Source organism: Montipora capricornis, chromosome 6 (genome assembly GCF_036669925.1).
Source record: "Montipora capricornis isolate CH-2021 chromosome 6, ASM3666992v2, whole genome shotgun sequence".
Classification (NCBI taxonomy): domain Eukaryota; kingdom Metazoa; phylum Cnidaria; class Anthozoa; order Scleractinia; family Acroporidae; genus Montipora; species Montipora capricornis.
In genome coordinates, this window is record NC_090888.1 from 897345 (window position 1) to 916913 (window position 19569).

General features: G+C 38.7%; 2 protein-coding genes across 3 annotated transcripts; one reads left to right on the forward strand and one right to left on the reverse strand.

The window, feature by feature from the left end:
* Positions 1-548: 548 nt before the first annotated feature.
* LOC138050622 (adhesion G protein-coupled receptor E1-like) lies at positions 549-7096 on the reverse strand. Its single transcript, XM_068896933.1, has 6 exons — positions 6979-7096; positions 6523-6663; positions 5086-5226; positions 4470-4619; positions 2504-2620; positions 549-859 (listed from the first exon to the last, which is right to left on the reverse strand). Exons 1-6 carry the CDS (start codon positions 7049-7051, stop codon positions 759-761), a joined length of 723 nt encoding a protein of 240 aa, XP_068753034.1. The 5' UTR covers positions 7052-7096; the 3' UTR covers positions 549-758.
* Positions 7097-8653: 1557 nt separating this feature from the next.
* LOC138051132 (myeloid leukemia factor 1-like) lies at positions 8654-19281 on the forward strand. 2 transcript variants are annotated; one of them, XM_068897290.1, is made up of 7 exons: positions 8654-8815; positions 9899-10121; positions 16098-16226; positions 16651-16723; positions 17409-17495; positions 17820-17918; positions 18713-19281. In XM_068897290.1, the coding sequence occupies exons 1-7, from the start codon at positions 8769-8771 to the stop codon at positions 18961-18963; spliced, it is 909 nt and encodes a 302-aa protein (XP_068753391.1). In that variant the 5' UTR covers positions 8654-8768; the 3' UTR covers positions 18964-19281. The 2 variants fall into 2 exon arrangements, with proteins under 2 accessions (XP_068753391.1, XP_068753390.1); XM_068897289.1 differs by having other exon boundaries at positions 8667-8815; positions 17820-17924.
* The last annotated feature ends 288 nt before the right edge of the window (positions 19282-19569 follow it).

Consider the following 19569-nt stretch of genomic DNA (forward strand, 5'->3'; position numbering starts at 1 on the left):
CCCTTCGTTAGAGCGAATCGAGGAATTATGGGTTGTGTGTAGTTTTTATAGTAGAGTAGGAGCTACGCTCTTGGTGGTTACATGGCAACGTGAAAAACAGGACCGGAAACATTAGTGTTCAAGCTTGACATCGTCGTCTTGGGTCTCCTGTTTCTTCAAGCTTGGCATCGGCGTCTTGGGTCTCCTTTTGTAAGCTTGTCGCATGCGACAAAAATCGTACCGTGTAAATCGGCCCTAAAACTTACTTCTTTGCTTTGTTTTGTTTTTTGACCGAGGAAGAATAGGCCCCAAATAAGAAATGAGGACTTCCTCCTCCCATTTTTTGCTTTCCTTCTCACCCCCTCCCCTCTTGTCTTTTCCTCATTCCCAGTCTCTCCGGAAGTAGTTGCCTGTGAAGGAGGCTAATGAAACTCATGGTCAATAAGAAACCCAACAATGGCACAATAGGATCTCAAGAAAAAAAAAACATGTCAAACACAGATAAAATTTTAGAACAGCAGCAGCTTGTGAAGAGTGGTTTATTGTTTCTTGATTGTGTGTATTACAATGTGCAGTTTTTCAGTGCACGAGACGGGGTAAGTTTTCATCTAGGGTAATGATGTTACACAATTTACAATAAGAATTGTTTGGTTACAAGAGAACATAGTTAATCCGACATTCTAAAATAGGAAAAAAACCGACACGTTGTATCCTTATATCTTTCCTTCGAGAAAATTATAAAATTGAGTTTAAACGAAGAACAATATTGAGGGTATACTTTAAAACAGACACCTTAGGTATAAAAACAATACAAGATCAAGAAGCTTGATAGGAAGGGAGTTTTGGAGTTTTCTTGACGCACCTTTCAACTGACGCGACTCTGAAATATTAATCAAAGAATGGTAGTCATTTGCAACGACGAAAATATCGATTGACAAAATCTAGACAATATAATTTATTGACGTTGGATATAATTAAGAGAACCGATATCAAGCATACAAGCACACCAGTACTCGCGTTCAGTGAGAGTGCAATTCTGGTAAACTATCCTTTAACTGGATGGATTCGAACGAAATTAAAGATAGAAAATGAATGGTTCATTGTTGTTCGTTCGCGTTGTCGTCAAAACCTTAAATTTGGTGATATCACGTTGTTGTTTTGTGGAGTAAGGCAGCACGATTACTTTCCCTTTTTAGCCAAATAGTCGTGGCTACACACACCTCGGGTGTGGGGGCCTTCCGGAGGGTACATGGCTTCGGTTTGGTTCATTATAACTAATATAATTAGGGATCTTCGTGTATGAGCTACGTTCTGCTTTATGATTGGCCAAGCCACCTCAGGGACCAGATGAACCGTACTTTTCAGTTCAGGAACTGTCATGGGAAGTTCTTTTGTTCTTTTCCATGTATCCATGGAAATAACCCTAGGGCAGTTTCGGTCTAAGGAAAGCGGTTACACACCAAAACGTCCTTGCCCGTGGGTAAACGCTATTTACCCATTGGTAAAAGGGCGAGTGTAACCACAACCAATATTCTCGCTTTGTGTCGTTGCCGTTGCCGTTGCCATGGTAGTTCCCTAGTTCGATAGACAGAAGCGCAAGGAAAGATGGGAAAAGATCTCTCATATTAGCTTTTTTTGCTTGTCCACCAGAAGTCGTACATCTCTCTATTGTTATTGGTGTCTCTAGAGGTTGGTTGAAAACGTCCTAAGAAGCAAGCTTATACAGCGAACAATATCGGTTACCAAACTTCAAGAGAAAGCTAACCATTTCAAAATCAAGCTTTAGACTTAACCATTATTCAGCAATGATTTTATATATATGCTAATTAGTTTTGGTAAATAATCGGCACCTTTTTTAATCAGTTGACCTTTATTGTTAAGTGGATAAAAACACTTCCTTCAATGTGGATGCTCCAGGTTCAAATCCTGTTCAGGGGCTGCCTTTACCTTTTTTCTTTTTGTTTGCTACCACAAGTCCTGGGACAGAGTAATCTAAATGGAGGATTATACTTCATTTGGAGCAAACTGACAATGAAGGATTACCCTTCATTTGAGGAAGAGATCGTGTTGGCATTTTAGACCCAGTCTGCAGTCTGCAGTATGCGGTCTGCATTTTATACTGACCGATTTCTCAACTCTTTTGGCACCGGCCATGGGAGTTGCTGCGCAGTTTACAACGCGACTATTTTCAATTCAGACAACTTGAGCTTTTAATAACTTGGATCGAAATGGCTGCAATGACGCGAAGTTATATTTCTTCTTCGTCGTCGTTGTTTTTGCTCTTAAGGCCCGTTTCAAACGTCGAACTGTACACGTGCCGAATCTAATGCAAATGAGAGAAATCTATTGTTTTCCCTCATTTGAATTAGATTCGGCACATGTAAAGTTCGACGTTTGAAATGGGCCTTAATAAGTCTTTTTCGCTTACCCATCCTACGCCAAAACATTACAACTGAAAGTGAACCTTGAATAACAACTGTTACTATTATATTTACAATTAAGATGTACGAAATAAATGTCTTACTCAAACATTTCTTTCCATCTCCTTTGTATCCCTCATTGCATTCGCATTTGTAGGATTTCTTTATGTTCGTGCAGGTAGCTTTAGGATGACATGGTTTCCTTATGCATTCGTCAACATCTGGTAATTAAAAATTGAAGTTAAGCTTTTTTCCAGGGTCGATAAGTACGGCGGCTAGTTTAGTTGTCACAGAAATCGTTTTCTCACACGCGAGTTTTCCTAAGTTTAGCTTTTCCCCTATTAGTAATAAGCATTGCATTGCAAACAACAGGCAAAGTTTCCTTTCTTTGACTTTCATATAGGAAGAAATCATACAAGAAAACGAAACAACATCGTGCAAGAGCGAATGAGGGGAGAGAACACATCCACCATACATGGGCTTCTTCCAATAGATTGAAAAAAAAAATGGATATGGCGATGAGTTCTCCATCCTTATCATCTCTTGGAAAAACAACAAGAGGAAGAGCCAGAAAAAGTGAAAAGGTCGTGAAACCACGTAGCATTGCGCTCCAAATGCCGTTTTACCACCTAAATTTCCAGTTTTGGAGCGTGTTCGGAGAGCATTGTGGTCTATAAGTGGCAATTAAGAGAGTTAAGGACGGTGTCTACTAATTCAAATGTATTTTTGCCCCGATTTATGATTATGCAGGAAAGGTAGATTTCATCAAGTGTTATTGAAATCCAAACAGAAAATTGGGCGTAACCACGCATTTTTCAAAGATAACTCATGAACAATATTTGTAAAAAGCTCCAAAATACAAAGCCATGTATAGCGTTCTTTCTCAAATTGAAGATTAATTATCTCTAAAGAATGCATGGTTACCCCCAATTTTCTATTTGGATACCAAGAGTACTTACAAAGATCTACTTCCTCTGCATAGTTTTAAGCCGGGCAAAAATTTCCCTTTATTGGTTAGCATCACCAAGAGGAAACCCGAATATCTGAACATGCGCAGAACGTATGCGCAATAACAATGGTAGGCACCGTCCTTAAGGTGTTCAGTCTGAGAGTGTCAATGGGGTTAACAGTCAACTGTCAAAAACGCAATAATTTTTCCGTCAACCGTCAAACGGAGCAAGCCAATATCAGCCATCAAATGTCACAGTCAGGTATCCTTAAATCAAAAACTAAAGGATAGACTTGAGGATTGACAGGTGTTGCAACGTGTTATGGTCGGTTTTCGTGAAACTTTTTGAACTTCCCTTGCGAGATAAGTTTCGCGAAAAGTAGAACCGAATGCTACTTCTGCGACGGTCGCGATGATCCCAGCGGTGACAAAAACAAGAATTTTACCGTGTAATACACTTTGTGAGATTTGTCTAGCAACGGAAGTTCAAAATGTTTCACGAAACCGACCATGCTACAAGGTGCAACGCCTTCTGAAACTTGTTTCGCAGCGCCGTTGCACATAAGTTTCAGCTAAAAGTTTCAACCTGTGACAGCGGCTTAAAACTGATCTGACTTCAGATGACGGCATGTTCACAAGGTTATCTGGATAACCCCTGTGGCGTATTCTTTGTTTGAATTGTGCGTTGTTTTCTTCAAATTTGGTTTTCATTGAAGTGTTAGTTCTGAGAACACCTGGGGTTTAGCCTTGATGAAGCCTTTCCTGACCCTTAGAGGGTGGCAGGAGGTAAAGTGCCTAAACCATTCTCGTCCCCAGACCCCTCCGGGTTTTTTGGTCACGTGGTCGGCGAACGAAAGGCTCTGGTCGCAGCCAATACCGGATGTCCGATTTACGGACATCAAGCAGGGCATGCGCTTTTCTTTCAAGTTTCAATGATCGTGAGTGAGGGGAGAGAAGATATTGTTATAATGGTTGCTTCCTTGCACTTTTCGGTTACCGACCTCAGTTAAACATTTTGGAACGACACGTGAAACATTTCTGGATTAGACGTTAGAGCTAGTGCGAAACGACCATGATTCATCTCACATAAAAGTAGCACGAGTGATGAATCGTTAACTTACCTTTGCATTTCATGTCTACTCCCTCAGTCTCATTTTTGTCCACTGGTTCAAATCCTGCTTCACAAACACACTTGTAGCCGCCGTTCAAGTTTTCACACAGAGTCCTCACTGCACATGCGTTGAGTCCAGGAGCCGAACATTCATCAATATCTAGGATTCAGGGAATTCGAAGTAAAAATAATCATCCAATATGAAGATAAGCGCTGCGTCTGGCCATCTTTATTCCATTTTTCGTTCTATCGTGTGTTTACGTTGTACGTGTGAATAGGGCTATTCATTTCCTTGTTAAAACTTGCTAATTTACATTATCAATAATCTTAAAGCAATCTTTTCATCCTTGCAATCTGAAAGATTTTGCGAGTGATTCCTTTTCCGACCCTTTTCCCAACCTGTAGCTTGTTTGTAAGAAAAGGACGTTGAAAAATGTTATGTTTACATAAGACTTATTCGTATTCGAATGCGACCTCCTGTACGTTTTGCTCTCTGAGTATGGTAAAAGGGATCTGTTATTTTCAAAATTACAGATAAATGAATGAGGCCCCAGCAGAAGAGCTTGAGGGAGAAATGTAAGGAAATATTCACGGTTTAAAAAAACTAGATATGTCAGTGAACGTACCTTTACACTTTATGTCCAGTCCCTGTGGTTTGCCGTTCCAAGATTGAAAGCCATCAGCACATTCACAATGGTAACTTCCTAAGGTGTTCACACAAATGGTGTTTTTTAAACAAGTGTTCCTTTCATCGCACTCATCCACGTCTAAAATTAATGAGACATCATGAATTAGGAGTAATGATCTCAACATTCGCGCCTGGTACTCTAACTGTAGCGTGGGGCCTTTACTTGTCTTGTTGGGCAAGCTGAGCTTGCGTTATTTGGTCCAGCTGCACAACCAGGATTTACTTTTTTACTACTGATAAGACTGATTTCGCCCTAGATTTAAGTCGGAGGAAGGACTTCAATGTTAAAAATCCAGAGAAAAATCTTGTTTAAATCCGGAAAACCAAAATTTAATTTCCCAGTCGAACGCAAAGCTTTTCTGTTTTTGTAGTCTTTTCTGACTTGAAAAGGAATAACTTTATATCCGATTGCGCCCATAATTCACTCTAAAATACATAGGGCGCTTTGGAATTTTGAAGTATTGTTTCGTTTTCCTCAAGATGAAAACAAAGAATTTCGAAAACTCGTTGGTGTGACAAGGATCTGATTCGAACTATAACGCTACAAGTTGCTTGAAAACCACAGTGCACCGAAAAGACATGACTAGAGAAAGTGAACCCTAACCCTAAATCCTTATCTTATCCTGAGTTGGGTGACTTCTGCTCATTTTATATGATTTCTGGCGCTTTCAACTCGAACCAAAAGGTGTTTTTGACCCGACCTTTGATTTCCGGGAGGGGTCGGTGCGTAAGTCTTCTTCATGATTTCAATAAAATGTCACTGAGACAGGAATTGAGAATGGAGAATATTATCAGCTTAAAGGGGCTATGTCACGCTATCGTGTTTAATTTTGTTAATTATGAGCTCTAAACGTCAAATTGGCAGAGCAAGAGTCTTTCATTTGCAAAATCACGGTCACATAAACAACTGAGAATGATTTTCCAGCTGTGTAAATGACATTTTGTTATAGACTGATATAAATTTGGAAAAAGATGGGCCGACGCTATTCAAATTTACCCAAATTCAGTCCATTTCAATCCTCTCCAGTTTTGTCCATCCATGTCCCTTCTTGGCTTCCCTGTGTTTTGTTAGAGTTCTTCTATAGTTTTGAACAGTTATTTTAATATTTTAGTTAATTCTATTACCATTCGATCAGTGCTGAAATTGCCTAAAATTGCGTGACCTAGCCCCTTAAATTAAGATATAACGCCAAATTCTTATGACTACCCAACCAAGAAATCCATGGTACTAGTTAGGAGAATCAGCGTTTCGATCATAAGGATAAAAGGGTTTAAAACCCTTTTCTTAGAAGCTGCGTTACAGAGACATCTTTTTCTTCGTAATGAAAGAGGTTCACTCGGAATAATATTATAAAAAAAAACGAGAGTAAAGTACCTTGGCAGATAATATCTTTTCCTTGTGATGCATCGCTCATTGATTTAAACCCTTTCGGACAATTGCAAGTGAAGTCGTGCTGTAATCTTACACAGACAGCATGCTCAGAACAAGTGTTTTTTCTTGGGTGCGAGCAACGATCTGAAAAATATCATTAATAAAAAAAATGTTAGTGAATTTTAAAGTAAACTTTACTCAAAGAAGTCAGATTTAAAGAGGGTTGCCAACTGAAGAAAAATTCTCAATAAATACTGAAATTAATGACATGCGATAAGGGAAAAATGCGCGCCAGCTCTCTTTTTCATTGCGCATAGTTTCATCTCTTTCCATGAAGGAAACCGAGCCTGTAGAAACCTCGCAGTTTTTACTGATGATTTACCGATTCAGTTTTGATTGCATGGGATGATCGTGTTTGTGGAAACACTCTTTAAAAACAGTCCACCAGTTTCTTTTTACCTACACCTAGCACCAAGTCGATAAGTACAAGGACGAGAACTCCAAACACTGATAATTTGTGTCTAAAGGCCATGTTAAAGTTAGTAAACCCAGAACTCTGTTCTTCGTTTTCCCAAAATTCCTGCTGTTCAGTGACCATCCAGTTCTATATGCACTCTTTCGGATCAATTTTTAGCCTTTATTGACTTTATTACATCACTATAAATAATAGTGCAATTAATAATCACGCGCAGTTGTGATGTAATAATCTGTCTGATCTCACAGAAATCAAGTCTTAACTCAAGTTGGCTTCGTTCGTTCTTGAAAAAGTGGAGCAAGAACTTCCTTATATTAAATATTCTGCTAATAACTAAAACACACCAAAAAAAATTATAGCATCGAAGGCGCGCTCTGACTGGCTACTCCGAACATCTTCATTCACCTCCTGGCAACTCGAGCGGGAATTGCTATATCATCTATTTCAAGTGTTCTCGAGTCTAATTGCAAGGTTGTTAAGGAAGTTTCATGGCAAATACGGCAGACACGAGAGGCCTTAAATACCAAAAAGAGCTCAAGGAAACACCTTGATGGGTTTACTGATCTCGACTCATATACATTTTCCATATACGTTTTCCATAGGTAAACCAATCATTAAAGCATGCATTGAACAATGGACGTGAACGCGATACGTACATTCGTGTTTCCCGCTGATCGACGATACCCCTTTGTTTACGGCTTCAATGTGGTAACCATAGCTAATCAATTTAATTTGTGTTAACACTAACAGAGGATAAGCCATGAGGTGATTTGATTTAGATTTGTCGAATTTTGATTGTGACAGCGTTTGAGCTAAGCCAAGAAACAACCGACATCTGAAATAAAAGTGTGCAGACGTGATTTGCATAGCGAAACTGATTACAAACTGTTGGTAATCTGAGTATTCAAATGCATGCGGTCCTCTTGTAAACTCCAGCGCCAGATTTTTTGTTCACAGGCAATTGCAAGCACTGCCATAAGTGGTCATAAGTTGCATCTGCATGTTTTTAATGTCGACGATTTCCTCCTTTACTGGACGGGATTATTTCTCAAAAACCTCTTGTACTGAGATCAGTTATGAAATCCGATGCTCAACTTTAATTTCTTTTTCCAACTGAGACTAAAAGTGCAGAAACATCCAACAATAGATATGTCGTTACTGCAAATCGCTGTCCGCGAACATGTTCAGTCTAACTGATAAGACTAAGCTTCACTTGCACGTCAAAATAGTTGACTGGAAGCGAAGAAGATCAATGTAGTGCAGTTGCAGTTACTCAAAGATTCCACGCATATCCAAACAAATAAAAATCCGAGAAATATTAGGCATATCAAAGAAACCTTCCAAAATTGGTTTCGAAAGATTTGAGCGGGAAAACACACAAGTAATGATTTCATTTTTAAGTTGCCAGTCGAGCTGAAGATCAAGAAGATGAGAGGTAGTTTTCTACTTTGCTTAGATAATTTACCATGACCAAAATAAATACATGTAATAAATAACTGATACTGAGTCTGAACTTGCAATTATTCCTAAAATTCATAAAAATGAAGTTAGAAAAGTTGCAAATGATTACATCAGACGGTCCATCAGACGTCGGAAAGTAGAAACATGTAAAGTGCAATGGAAGACTGGGCACAATTGTGACGACAGAGGAGTGCGCACAAATGCGCATGTCACAGAGAAACCTGCTTTTTTTTCGAGAGAAGACATCTTCTGAGGTCTATATTTGTAAAAGTGTGGAAACCATTGGACTCCTTATCATTTTTATCTGGAAACAATGTTTCGCAGCGCTTTACGTGACTTCGAAGAAGATCCTTTTTTCAGGTGGGGCTTCTGCACTCAAGACAGAATTTATTGCGTCAAGAGTTTACGAGTGTCGTGAAATCACCATTCACAGCTTTTGTGATGTGTTTAATTTTAGGCTAGAAAGTCAACACAGTAGAAAATGAGAACGCTATTGTTGATTGCATCTCCGTGAATTTAAGTTTGGACTTAAAAAGATAGTCTAGGCATATGTACTTCGCCTGCTGAGCTTCTGGCCGAGCAAACAAAAGGCTTGCTTGGATACAGTTTTCGTGCACCATAAAAATACAGGCACGAACGCGAAGAGCTGACAGCTGGGTCGATACAAACTCTTAAGCGTAACTTGTCTTGTTATTTTGGCTTTGTTAACTAATTCAGTGCCAAAGGTTACTTGCTTCACGTATCTTGAGTCTTTTGAAGAGAATGGAATGAAGAGTCTCTTGCACTTCTACAGACTTGAGAACATAACGACATTGAAATAGCGAATTTCTTGTTTACAAAACATTGACCTCACATTTGTTTTGATGTTGAACAAAAGAAGTTATTGTTTCAATAGCCAAGTAGCTTCTGGTTGGCATATCAATAAACAATGGGTGACGTAAGAAGAAATTTGCTGTTGATGGTACTATGTCAACATAGGTCTTTGTGTCCCCTTTGTAGTCTGCGTTTTGGGGCAGACTTTCATATACCGGACTAAAATGGTGGAAAACAAAGAACCTTTGTTATCCCTATTAGGCCTTGATAATTGGGTATTGTTATGTTCACTTTGTTCTTTTGTTTTATGGACATTAATTATTTCGGATCCGGTATATGAAAGACCAGCCAGTCCTTTTGGATGACTGCCCCATGATCTCCCTAGTAGTCATTGTCAAAATCAATGCAGGTTATACCTCTGATAAATTGCATTTTTTTATTTGTACCCTTGAGACTGCTTTCTGGCAATTAATATACCTCTTGGAATAAGACATGTTTCTTTCTTTTTTTTTTCCCCCGATTTGGGGCATGTTAGGAAAATTACTTTATCAGCATTTTGTACAACAAGAACTGTAAAGAAGAAGAACATTGCTTTTTTTCCTTTGTGACTTAAATGTACTTTCCTTTTAGGGACCATCATAATGGAATGTCATCAATGTTCCGTGGATTTGGAGATCCATTTCCAAATTTTGGATTTCAAGCAAGACACCCTCCAATTGAACATGAACGACGAGCTGATAGATCTCACCGCCAAAACAATCGCCAATTAGCACCCCAGGACATGTTTGGCAGTATGTTTGGGGATGTGTTTGCAAACATGAATTCCATGATGGCAAATATGCACCAAAACTTTGTAAGTAAGCCTACCAACTGCAGGAGAGACAAGCTTTGAGCATTTTTTCTGAGACATTAAACAATGCATGCTTTGGATTAAATGTCCTTAAAAATTGCATCATTTTTGATGTTAATTAAAGTCCTTGAAGTTTATTGATTTCAAAATGCATCTCAAAGTGGCAAGCAGCCAATGTGCTAATAAAATTCTGCTTTCAGAGATGCGGTACATACGTGTAGCATTAAAAAAAATAGTTTTGCATTGGGTACATATGTGGACTTTGGTGCTTTTCCCAAAAGGTCGACAACACTTGCATCACGTCCTCTCAACCTTCCCGATTCTTGTGCTCTGCTTTGTACACTGTTTGCTTCACCTGTCCATATGTACATGTGAGCTAATTAAAAGTAGTAATTTAGAATTTCACCCAGTTTTGACCTAAAAACAGCAAATTTAGATTGATATTGCCCCTTTTTAACTGACCTGTCAAACAATTATTTGTTTCATAGGGTAAACTCAACTTTATTTAAAAATTAATAATGAAACCTAAATTGACAATACAATCAAACAAATGAAATAGTATTTGCAACTTTGTTTAACAAGGATAAGAGGTACTGTAATTTCCGGACGATTACCTGCACGGCAGATTACCCACAGCGGTCTATTTTTGTCACAAGGGGAAAAAACGTTCAACAGATTACCCGCACTGGCCTATTACCCGCACCCCAAAACCGAAAAAATCTTGCTACTGTATTTCCGGGACAAGAACTCAAACTTTGAGCGATGAATATTCCATGTTGTTGTTTACAAAGCAGAAGATCGATAGCATTTTCTGCTAAGAATTGGCTTTTAATAATGCAGCCTTAAACACTCTCCTTAGTCATTTCTGGTTTGTCTTGTTAAAACGACCTAAATATCCAATGTATTAACGCTAAGACTCGATAGAATACGAGTTGAAGGCCAACATCTTTATGATTGATCATTGAGCACCATTTTGATACGTTGAGAGAAAGTGGGGGCGAGTGTTAAAAATACCTGATGGGGTGGTGGATAGGCATACCCAAGGGCAAAAGACCGGGCCTATATAAGAAGTCGCTTAAAACGGGAAAATGCTCTATTACTCAAGCCAGGGGTAGCTAGGAACATTTCACTGATGCGCTGAACAATCCAGCAAATTTTTCACCGTAGTTAGTGTTTTGTTTACACACGTGCCGACAATCACGTTCTAAATAATTATGCAGTGCCATGAAATATGTCGGCATCTTGTTTCTGTAGCTTTGAGCGTGCTTTCACAAAAAATGCTTTCAATCTTTCATATACAAAATTGAAAGGAGTGCAGGTGAGAAATGCTTTCAAATTAAGCGAAGAAAAAGCAGTGAACTACAGTAATCACTTAAACACTATTGATTTGTTTTTCATTCAATTTGCATTGGCTTTCATTGAGGGCTTTTAGAACACTAAAATAAAACATCACACAAATCTTGAATAGGAAGCGTTTTCAGATTGAACTACGGTAACAAACAAGCTTGGCAACACACAAGTTTTAAGGAAGCATCAGTTTAAATAAGTAGTAAAGGTTTGAAATTATTTAAACAAGATCGTAAAAGATTTGTTTTGAACGGAAAAATTTGTGGCATCACAAAATAAACACATGCGCATCTTGTTACTTTTTCAGCATTGAATTGTGTCTCACGATAAACTCTTTCTTAAAATTGAAAAGGATGTGTTAAAGTGAGAAATTCGTTCTCATTTACTTTTAATTCGGTGACAAGTTGTGATATGGTCGAAGGGAAAGATTATTGTTTTTCATTCAATTTGCTTCGGCTTTCATCGAGCAGTTTTACAAAGACTACGGCAAATAAAGCATCATTTTAAGGACTGAATCAACGAACGAGGCAACACACAGATTTGAAGGAAGTGTTGGTTTAATTATCCTCATTTTAACTTGTTTCAATCTGTCAAATTCTTACCTGAGATTTAAAAATTATCACATTACCCGCACCTTCCTATTACCCGCAGCAACCGCGGTTTACTGGAAAATTAACGCATTACCGCGGGTAATCCAGGCCTTCTGATAGGGTGCGATTAAAAAATGCAAATTATGCGATTTTTTCAGGGCAGATTGTGCGATTAGAAAGGCAAATTATGCGATAAATAATGTAAATTATGCGATTTTTTTCTCAGCAATTTTAAGTTTGTTTTGTAAGGTTTCAGGTTAAGAAAAACACTTTTTTGCTGCCCTAAAGACATTTTGAACACAAAGGAACAGTAATTATGTATCTCGATCGACATTAGTTGGGATAAATAAAAAAAATGAGGTCTTCTGCACTACCGGTGCACCACGTTAAAAGTTGAAAGGACACAGCTAACATGCCAAATGAATGATTAAGGTGCTCGTCAACCACGAACCTCCTGACTTCCGAAGATGGTCAATCACAATAGGGCCATACCCCCATTTATACGAGAGAAAATAAGACGCGGCTTTCTCTGGCCGCGGCTTACAGAAGACTGGAATGTTCACCCCGTATAACTGATACAAAATCTACGTTCACGTCTTTTTCAAGCCGCGGCTTATATTGACCTGGGAATATATATTCGTATAAATAGTTCCTTAAATTGCGTATTTTGTACACCGTGGCCAGAGTAAGCCGCGGCTTATTTTCTCTCATATAAAAGGCCCTAATATTGCACGACGAGAAAAACATCAGCTCATCGTCCACGTGGAGCGTACCTGTGAGGTACTTTCTTGCTCGATCGTGAGCTGTCAGATTGGGCGAAGGTGAGAACTTCCTTCGTCGAAGAAAAAGCGAGCGTTTTCACAACAAACTTATCCATGAGTAAGTTTTTATCAGTTTTCAACGAAAGAAACTACATTTTGCCGAAAAACTTGCAACTTTGCTTATTTTTCACAAATCTCTTCTATAGGAGAAGGCAACTGTGTTATTTCAGTAGTGTGTATATAAGGGCGGGTTTGGGTTGCACCAATAGAAGGAGACTCGTACCAGGTCCCCGACATCAAAAATAAAGCCTTGAACTTCGAATGTTTACAAAATCGAAGGTGACGAAGGTTTTTTAGCCTTTTTCCAAGATAAATCACTTAAAAATGGCGTATTTATGCAGGAATTTCTAAGAAACGTGTTGATTTATGTTTCATTTTATGAATTTTGTGCGTCCTTTTGTGAATTATGCGATTTTTCGTGAATTGTGCGATCGGATGCGATTTGAGGTCGATTGTGCGAAATCGCACCATCGCGTAATATCAGAAGGCCTGGTAATCGGCCGGAAATTACGGTATTCCTATGCCATTTAGGTAAACTAAAACACTAATAGTAGGTCACCATTTTGTCCACCATTTAGTATTGTATAATGTATAATGTTGAATATGACAGGGCAAAGCTAACACAACAGCACTGAATCCAAATTATTAAAAATTCTTTCAACAGATCAAGTTTAATGGGAGCACAAATATATTTCAGTCTGTGACACTTATCAGACACTTTGAGATTTTGTTGTTCAACCTGGGCAAGTCAAGCCTACAAATGTGCGCTTGTGAGAGTACTAAAATGACTCTATGTGGTGTAACCTGCACTGAATCTTCAGGGCAATAAATGTTGGCTTACATGAGCAAAATAACTTCCCTTTAAAGGGGCTAGGTCACGCTATTTTAGGTAATTTTGTTTCATTTTGTTAATTATGAGCTCTAAACGTCAAATTGGCAGAGCAAGAGTCTTTCATTTGCAAAATCACGGCCACGTAACAACTGAGAATGATTTTCCAGCTTTGTAAATGACATTTTGATAAAGATTGATATAAATTTGAAAAAAGGTGGGCCGACGTTTTTCAAATTTAACCAAATTCAGTCCACTTCAATCCTCTCCAGTTTTGTCCATCCATGTCCCTTCTTGGCTTCCCTGTGTTTTGTTAGAGTTTTTCTATAGTTTTGAACAGTTATTTTGATATTTTAGTTAATTCTAGGACCATTCGATCAGTGCTGAAATTGCCTAAACTTGCGTGACCTAGCCCCTTTAAGAACACCTGAAAACATAAAAAAAGAAATGAAATTGCAATCGGTTTCATTGTAGGAAATTACAGAGCCAAATTTTTGACAAATCCAAACAAATTCATAATGTTGACAGTCAGTACCAGCCAAAAATGAAAAATAACTTACCTCGGTGTCTCAAAGCAGGAGAGAGCAAAACAAAATCTTCTCAAAAGCAGCAAATCGTGGACACAAGGCTTAGCAAACAGAAAACCGCCACTTCTTTCCACTGCTATTACCCAAGCATATGCAAGGTCTTGAGGATCATGCGGCCATTCTCGTATACTGACAGATATCGCGGATGACAACTTAGTGTGAGCAAAGCCCACACAAAAAAAAAGATGATACTTGTCAAGTTACAAAAATCTTGATAATGGGATTAAAAGTCACTTAATTCTTGGTCTTAAGTACGAGTTATGAAAATTCTTAGTTATACTTGTTCAAATCATTGAAAAGTAAGGCAGATTGTTTTGGGCTAGCAGCTTGTTTTGTCTTTGTGTGGTCAGTGTCAAAATATGTCTGCAAAAAGTTAATTTCAGTACAGTTGTACCTTCATTCATGATGCTTGTTTCTATAGTAGTTATTGTTGTGAGTTATTTATTTGACTGAGAGTCAATGTTATGCAGCAACCCAACATCGCCACCCTTACCTCTTAGGTTCTTAACTTTCATTTCCTTTGATGTTGCTCTGAGTGTGTTCAACAATTGGTATTTCCTGAGCATATGTTTGATAGGAGATGGTAAATGACAACAAGACAATAATATTTTGGGTTTGGGTTTGTTATAAGTATCTCATATCCAACAAGACTGACTGTTGTATTTGAATTCCAAGCATGCTTGCTTAGTAGTTTTGCCTTCAGCACAGATTTTCCTGAGAGCTGTACAACTTTGAATAAGGCCAGGTGTTGTAGGTGATTTTCACCAGTGCTTCTGGCATCAGCAGAGATGGGGGGATGCAGCAAACTCCCTGGGGTATCCATTGATCTCATTCTTTCACTTAAGGACGTTCGCACCCAACATGTTCCCACATACAGATTTTTTTTAAACTTGCCATGCAGAAAGGTAATGATCTACTTTTGCCAAAAAGGCAAAAAAATGGGGGGTCACCGTGCTCGTTTTCGAGTTTTAGAAGATTGCGTTATTTTAAGACGATCGTAGCTTACAACTGTCAGCAATAAAAAAGCTATATTAATGGATTTAGATCAGGTAAACATACTCAATTCAACATAACCAACAAAACTAAATTAACCTTTGCAGCTGATGTCTTTTTCTGAGGTGAAATAGACCTTGAAAAACGATACATATTAGTCTAAGAAAGAAAACTTTGGTCGCACAAGAGCATAAAAGGCGAAATATTTGTAACTTCTCACGCACAGATTTTTTTCGTTTTTTGTTAAAATGGACAAAATCGGAAAACAAAGTGATCTACAGAAAGTAAAATAGGGGTCACTAAGCATTCAAGAGAGTAAAATCGCTTCGAAGTTCTCAAAGCGGTGGTATACCCCTGGTATTCGCACTGTCATGTCATTGCGTGACTTTTCCGAGAAGACCTGGGTCCACAGCTATCCCATGAAGCCACACGCTGTCATGTTCCATTCTTGTGGAAAATGTTTGCGCCTTAAGTATCGTGTTTACCTTTGAGGTCTGCGATGCATGATGTGTGTGTGACATGCGCGAAAAAGTGCGCAATAGCAATGGGTGTGAACCTCGTTAAGTCTTAACCATGGGCATAATGAGCTCCCTATCTGCACACCAGTCTCTCCATAAATTACTGTTTAAAAATTCAACCAACAAGACCTTGGTGTTGAGATTAGCGGTTATTGAAATGCAATCTTAGTATTCACCACAGTTTATTAAAATACATGCAGAGTTCCACAAAATAAACCAGTCAAGTACTTTACCATGAAAACCTGAATAAACTGATAGTGATGATCAGTCTCATCTTTGTGTTTGATTTGTCAGGAGAGTATGGCAAACAATCCGAACATGTATAGCTACTCATCATCAAGTGTGATGAGTTATTCAAGTGATGGCCAAGGACAACCAAAATATTTTCAAGCAACAAAGTCAACTAAAAGAGCTCCTGGAGGGGTAATTAATACTTAACTTATTCCACTTGTTGTTATGATTTTTTTTTCTGGTTTTTGTTTGTTAATGCAACTTCTTTCAGCATTCATTGACTTACATGTAAGCATGCAGTTTGCTTTTCAGATCATCCTCTGGTACATATAAATATTATCCATAGCTTTGGCTGGCGGTTTCAAAGCAAATTGTTTTTTTTGTTGTTGTTGTTGTTGTTATACAACAGCAACAGAATTCTGGGTTACCCCATAAAAAAGAACGGCACATACATGAACAGTCTCTTGTAAATCCGTCACAATTTTGTAAATTATTGTACACCTAACCCCCACCACCCACCCCCCCCCCCCCCAAAAAAAAGCCTTCTACGTTTACTTATGTCCTTCCTCTTAATCAATCCTGGTAAAAGCATCCAATTTTCTTTTATGGCTTTTAGGTGAGAGAGACGCAACATTCTTTGCGTGATTCAGAATCTGGATTGCATCGCATGGCAATTGGTCATCACTTAGGTAACATATTGTGGCACTTAATGTTGGGCTAACATTCATAACCATTGAGTTGTCTTTTAGCTGTGAGTTGACCTGTTGTACTGTAAATACCCTTTTATAATTAACTACTGAAATAAAAAAAAGTGATTGTCAATAAATTATCATTATGCTGACAAGGTTAAATGCACCTTTTTTCATTGAAAGACAAGAAATTAACTGGCTGATCTTGGCAGATTTGTGTACTTCACAGCCCTCTATACATTTCTGTTTTCATGGTAAATGCACGCAAACACAAAAAGCTACTTGGCCCGAGCAAAGTTACATTGTAATGACAGAATCTTTTTTATTGTTGACTACAGCCTCTCAAATCTTGCAGCATTGTCATTGAAGTTAAAGAGATAAAAAGAGATTGGTTACATTTCATGTTAAACCATACAGTGCCTGCAAAATGTTCAGCAGAGGAAAGTAAATTGTGCACTGAGTAGCAAGACAAGGGCAAAGAACTAGAAATTGTTTTCAGTGTTCTTTGGGTGCACCGCTACTGCAAGTACAAGAATAATGATGGTGACTTACATCAATTCATGAAAACTAAATACAGTTTACTCTCAAGACACAGTGACCCTTGCTAGCAAGCATCCCAATCCATCCCCTCTAGTTTCATAAGGCCAAAATGAAACACAGGTGTTTTTTCATCATCTGACCACAGGTGAACGCTCACATGTGATTGAACGATCGGTCAACAGCAAATCTGGAGATGAAGAGAGAAAACAGGATTTTATCAACCTGGATGAAAGTAAGTTCTGCAGTCTTTGTGATAAAGCAGTGATTAGTGATATCCATACTATGTTTCTGTATTCAACAGCTACAGCTTCAATGAAACTTAAGTCTTTAGTTATTTCTCGTCCTTATCCGAGAAGATAATAGAGAAGAAAAGATAACCATTTGCAGATGTGATTACAAAGGCAGCACTTTCTCCTCAGTCATTCTAAAACTCTGTATTTTTGTCCGACCTCCTTGGTAGACCAACGCATTCCTGTTGAGATAACTAGCAAATTGATTTTGTATGGTTTATTATGAATCTCTTTGTCATATGTAAATAAATATGTTTTCCAAACAGGTGATGCAGCTGATTTTGACAGGGAGTGGAAAGAAAGAACCAGGCAGAGTATGCATGGTATAAAAGACAGACAGCGGACAAATGTCAGAGCCCTGACAGGTACAGGTAGTCCATTAATAAGCAGTAGATCACTTACAGCTGTGGCTTGAGAGTTTTGTCATTGAATTTCTTTTGAACCAAAATATTTCCAAAGGAAATTCACCAAAATTTACTGGAATATTTAAGTGTCTAGTCGTTCTAGCGCTGGAGCACTAATTGGGGACACTATAAACTGAAATTAACAATGAAAGCAAATCACGCAAGTCAAATGTTGGTTTTTGAGAAGAGGGGAAACCGGAGTACCCGGAGAAACCTGTCGGTGCAGAGTAGAGAACCAACAAACTCAACCCACATATGACGCCGAGTCTGGGAATCGAACCTGGGCCACATTGGTGGGAGGCGAGTGGCTCTCACCACTGCACCGCCCGTATGTACACCCCATCCCTACACCCTATCCCCACACCCCATGCGACTAGCAACTAAATACAGGAATCGCAGCGGGCTCGTAGCGGGTTCTGATTGGATGTTGGCACAGAGAGAAGGATTGTGGACATTTCACAATAATTACGTGATGAACAGTACGTATCGATAGTATTCGCGTCTGAGCACTCATTTCAACAGCGCTGATTCGCAAAATCAGTCTAGAAGTGTATAAGGTTAGGGTTTTTCTTTTTCGCTTCCATCCCTGCATGTCAATTCAATTGCCTCAATTTAATTATACCATTTCACATCACTTTTCGCATGTGTACTTTTACAAATGTTTATTGAAAACGATGATATGAAATCATGGCCAATCATCGAAACGACATGATATTTTATGAATTCCTTGTGCATTTATTTACCTTTTTTCTTAGATCCAGCTCTAAGATCCACTGTTGCTGCCCCACGCAGAGACAAGATAAGAAACACTATGGATTGGCGGGAGAAGTCTTCCGAACAAGAACAGAGAGAACATGAACACAGAGTTGCACGCGACAGGGACTGGGCAAACGATGAATCTGACGATGGCCAAAGAAACCACCGGAACAAAGCAAAACGCGACAAACACGTTCGACTGAACAGTCGCCCTGTGAATAAACACGAGCCCCGTAAGGGCGGGCTCTAAACCTCTTGTGGGCGGGTCTTAAAGCGAGGCACTGTGCTGGAACACCTAACAAGAATGATGTTTGTTGCTGGAACTTTCATTGTAACTGTTGAGATATTTGTGCTTAAAAGCAAAACAGTGTTGCTTTTCCCGTCAGTACATTTGAAGATTATAGGAAAGAGTAATAAATAGAATTAACTTACGGCCACATTTGAGTGATAAATCTGAAAGTGATTGTTCAATGTAAGTATTTTAATTACGGCTTAATCGTGGAGTTTTGTAAGCTGCACTTCGTGTTGTTTTCCTTACGTAGCGAAATAAAGTTATTATAGCTCTAAATAAGGCTTATTTTAATTTGTTATGGACAAGACTCTTTCTTCATGACACGCGCCTTCTTCATGCTTACTCTCCCTTAACGCAATTGTTAAAAATGGGAAAATCACTGAAAGGAGGCGCTTTTGTTTGATAAGTGACTTTGACGTCAAAAAAGCACGCAAAGTCGTCTTCAGTGTCCACTCGCTAAGCAAATAGGGAGCTTAAGCACCCGCGTTTTTGAGACGCGGACGGCAACCGGAAGAGAACATTTCGCGTGCCAGGACAGTGGTGTCTGCCACATTTTTATACTAA

Excerpts from the sequence above, each read along its gene's own strand:
- LOC138050622 (XM_068896933.1), bottom strand. The coding sequence starts at position 7,051 with ATGGCCTTTAGACACAAATTATCAGTGTTTGGAGTTCTCGTCCTTGTA. Across the intron at positions 6,664-6,978 it reads CGACTTGGTGCTAGGTGTAG|ATCGTTGCTCGCACCCAAGA; the intron begins GTAAAAAGAAAC and ends GATATTTTTCAG. Across the intron at positions 4,620-5,085 it reads ACTGGACATAAAGTGTAAAG|ATATTGATGAATGTTCGGCT; the intron begins GTACGTTCACTG and ends CCTGAATCCTAG.
- LOC138051132 (XM_068897289.1), top strand. The coding sequence starts at position 8,769 with ATGTTTCGCAGCGCTTTACGTGACTTCGAAGAAGATCCTTTTTTCAG. Across the intron at positions 16,227-16,650 it reads CTAAAAGAGCTCCTGGAGGG|GTGAGAGAGACGCAACATTC; the intron begins GTAATTAATACT and ends TATGGCTTTTAG. Across the intron at positions 16,724-17,408 it reads GGCAATTGGTCATCACTTAG|GTGAACGCTCACATGTGATT; the intron begins GTAACATATTGT and ends ATCTGACCACAG.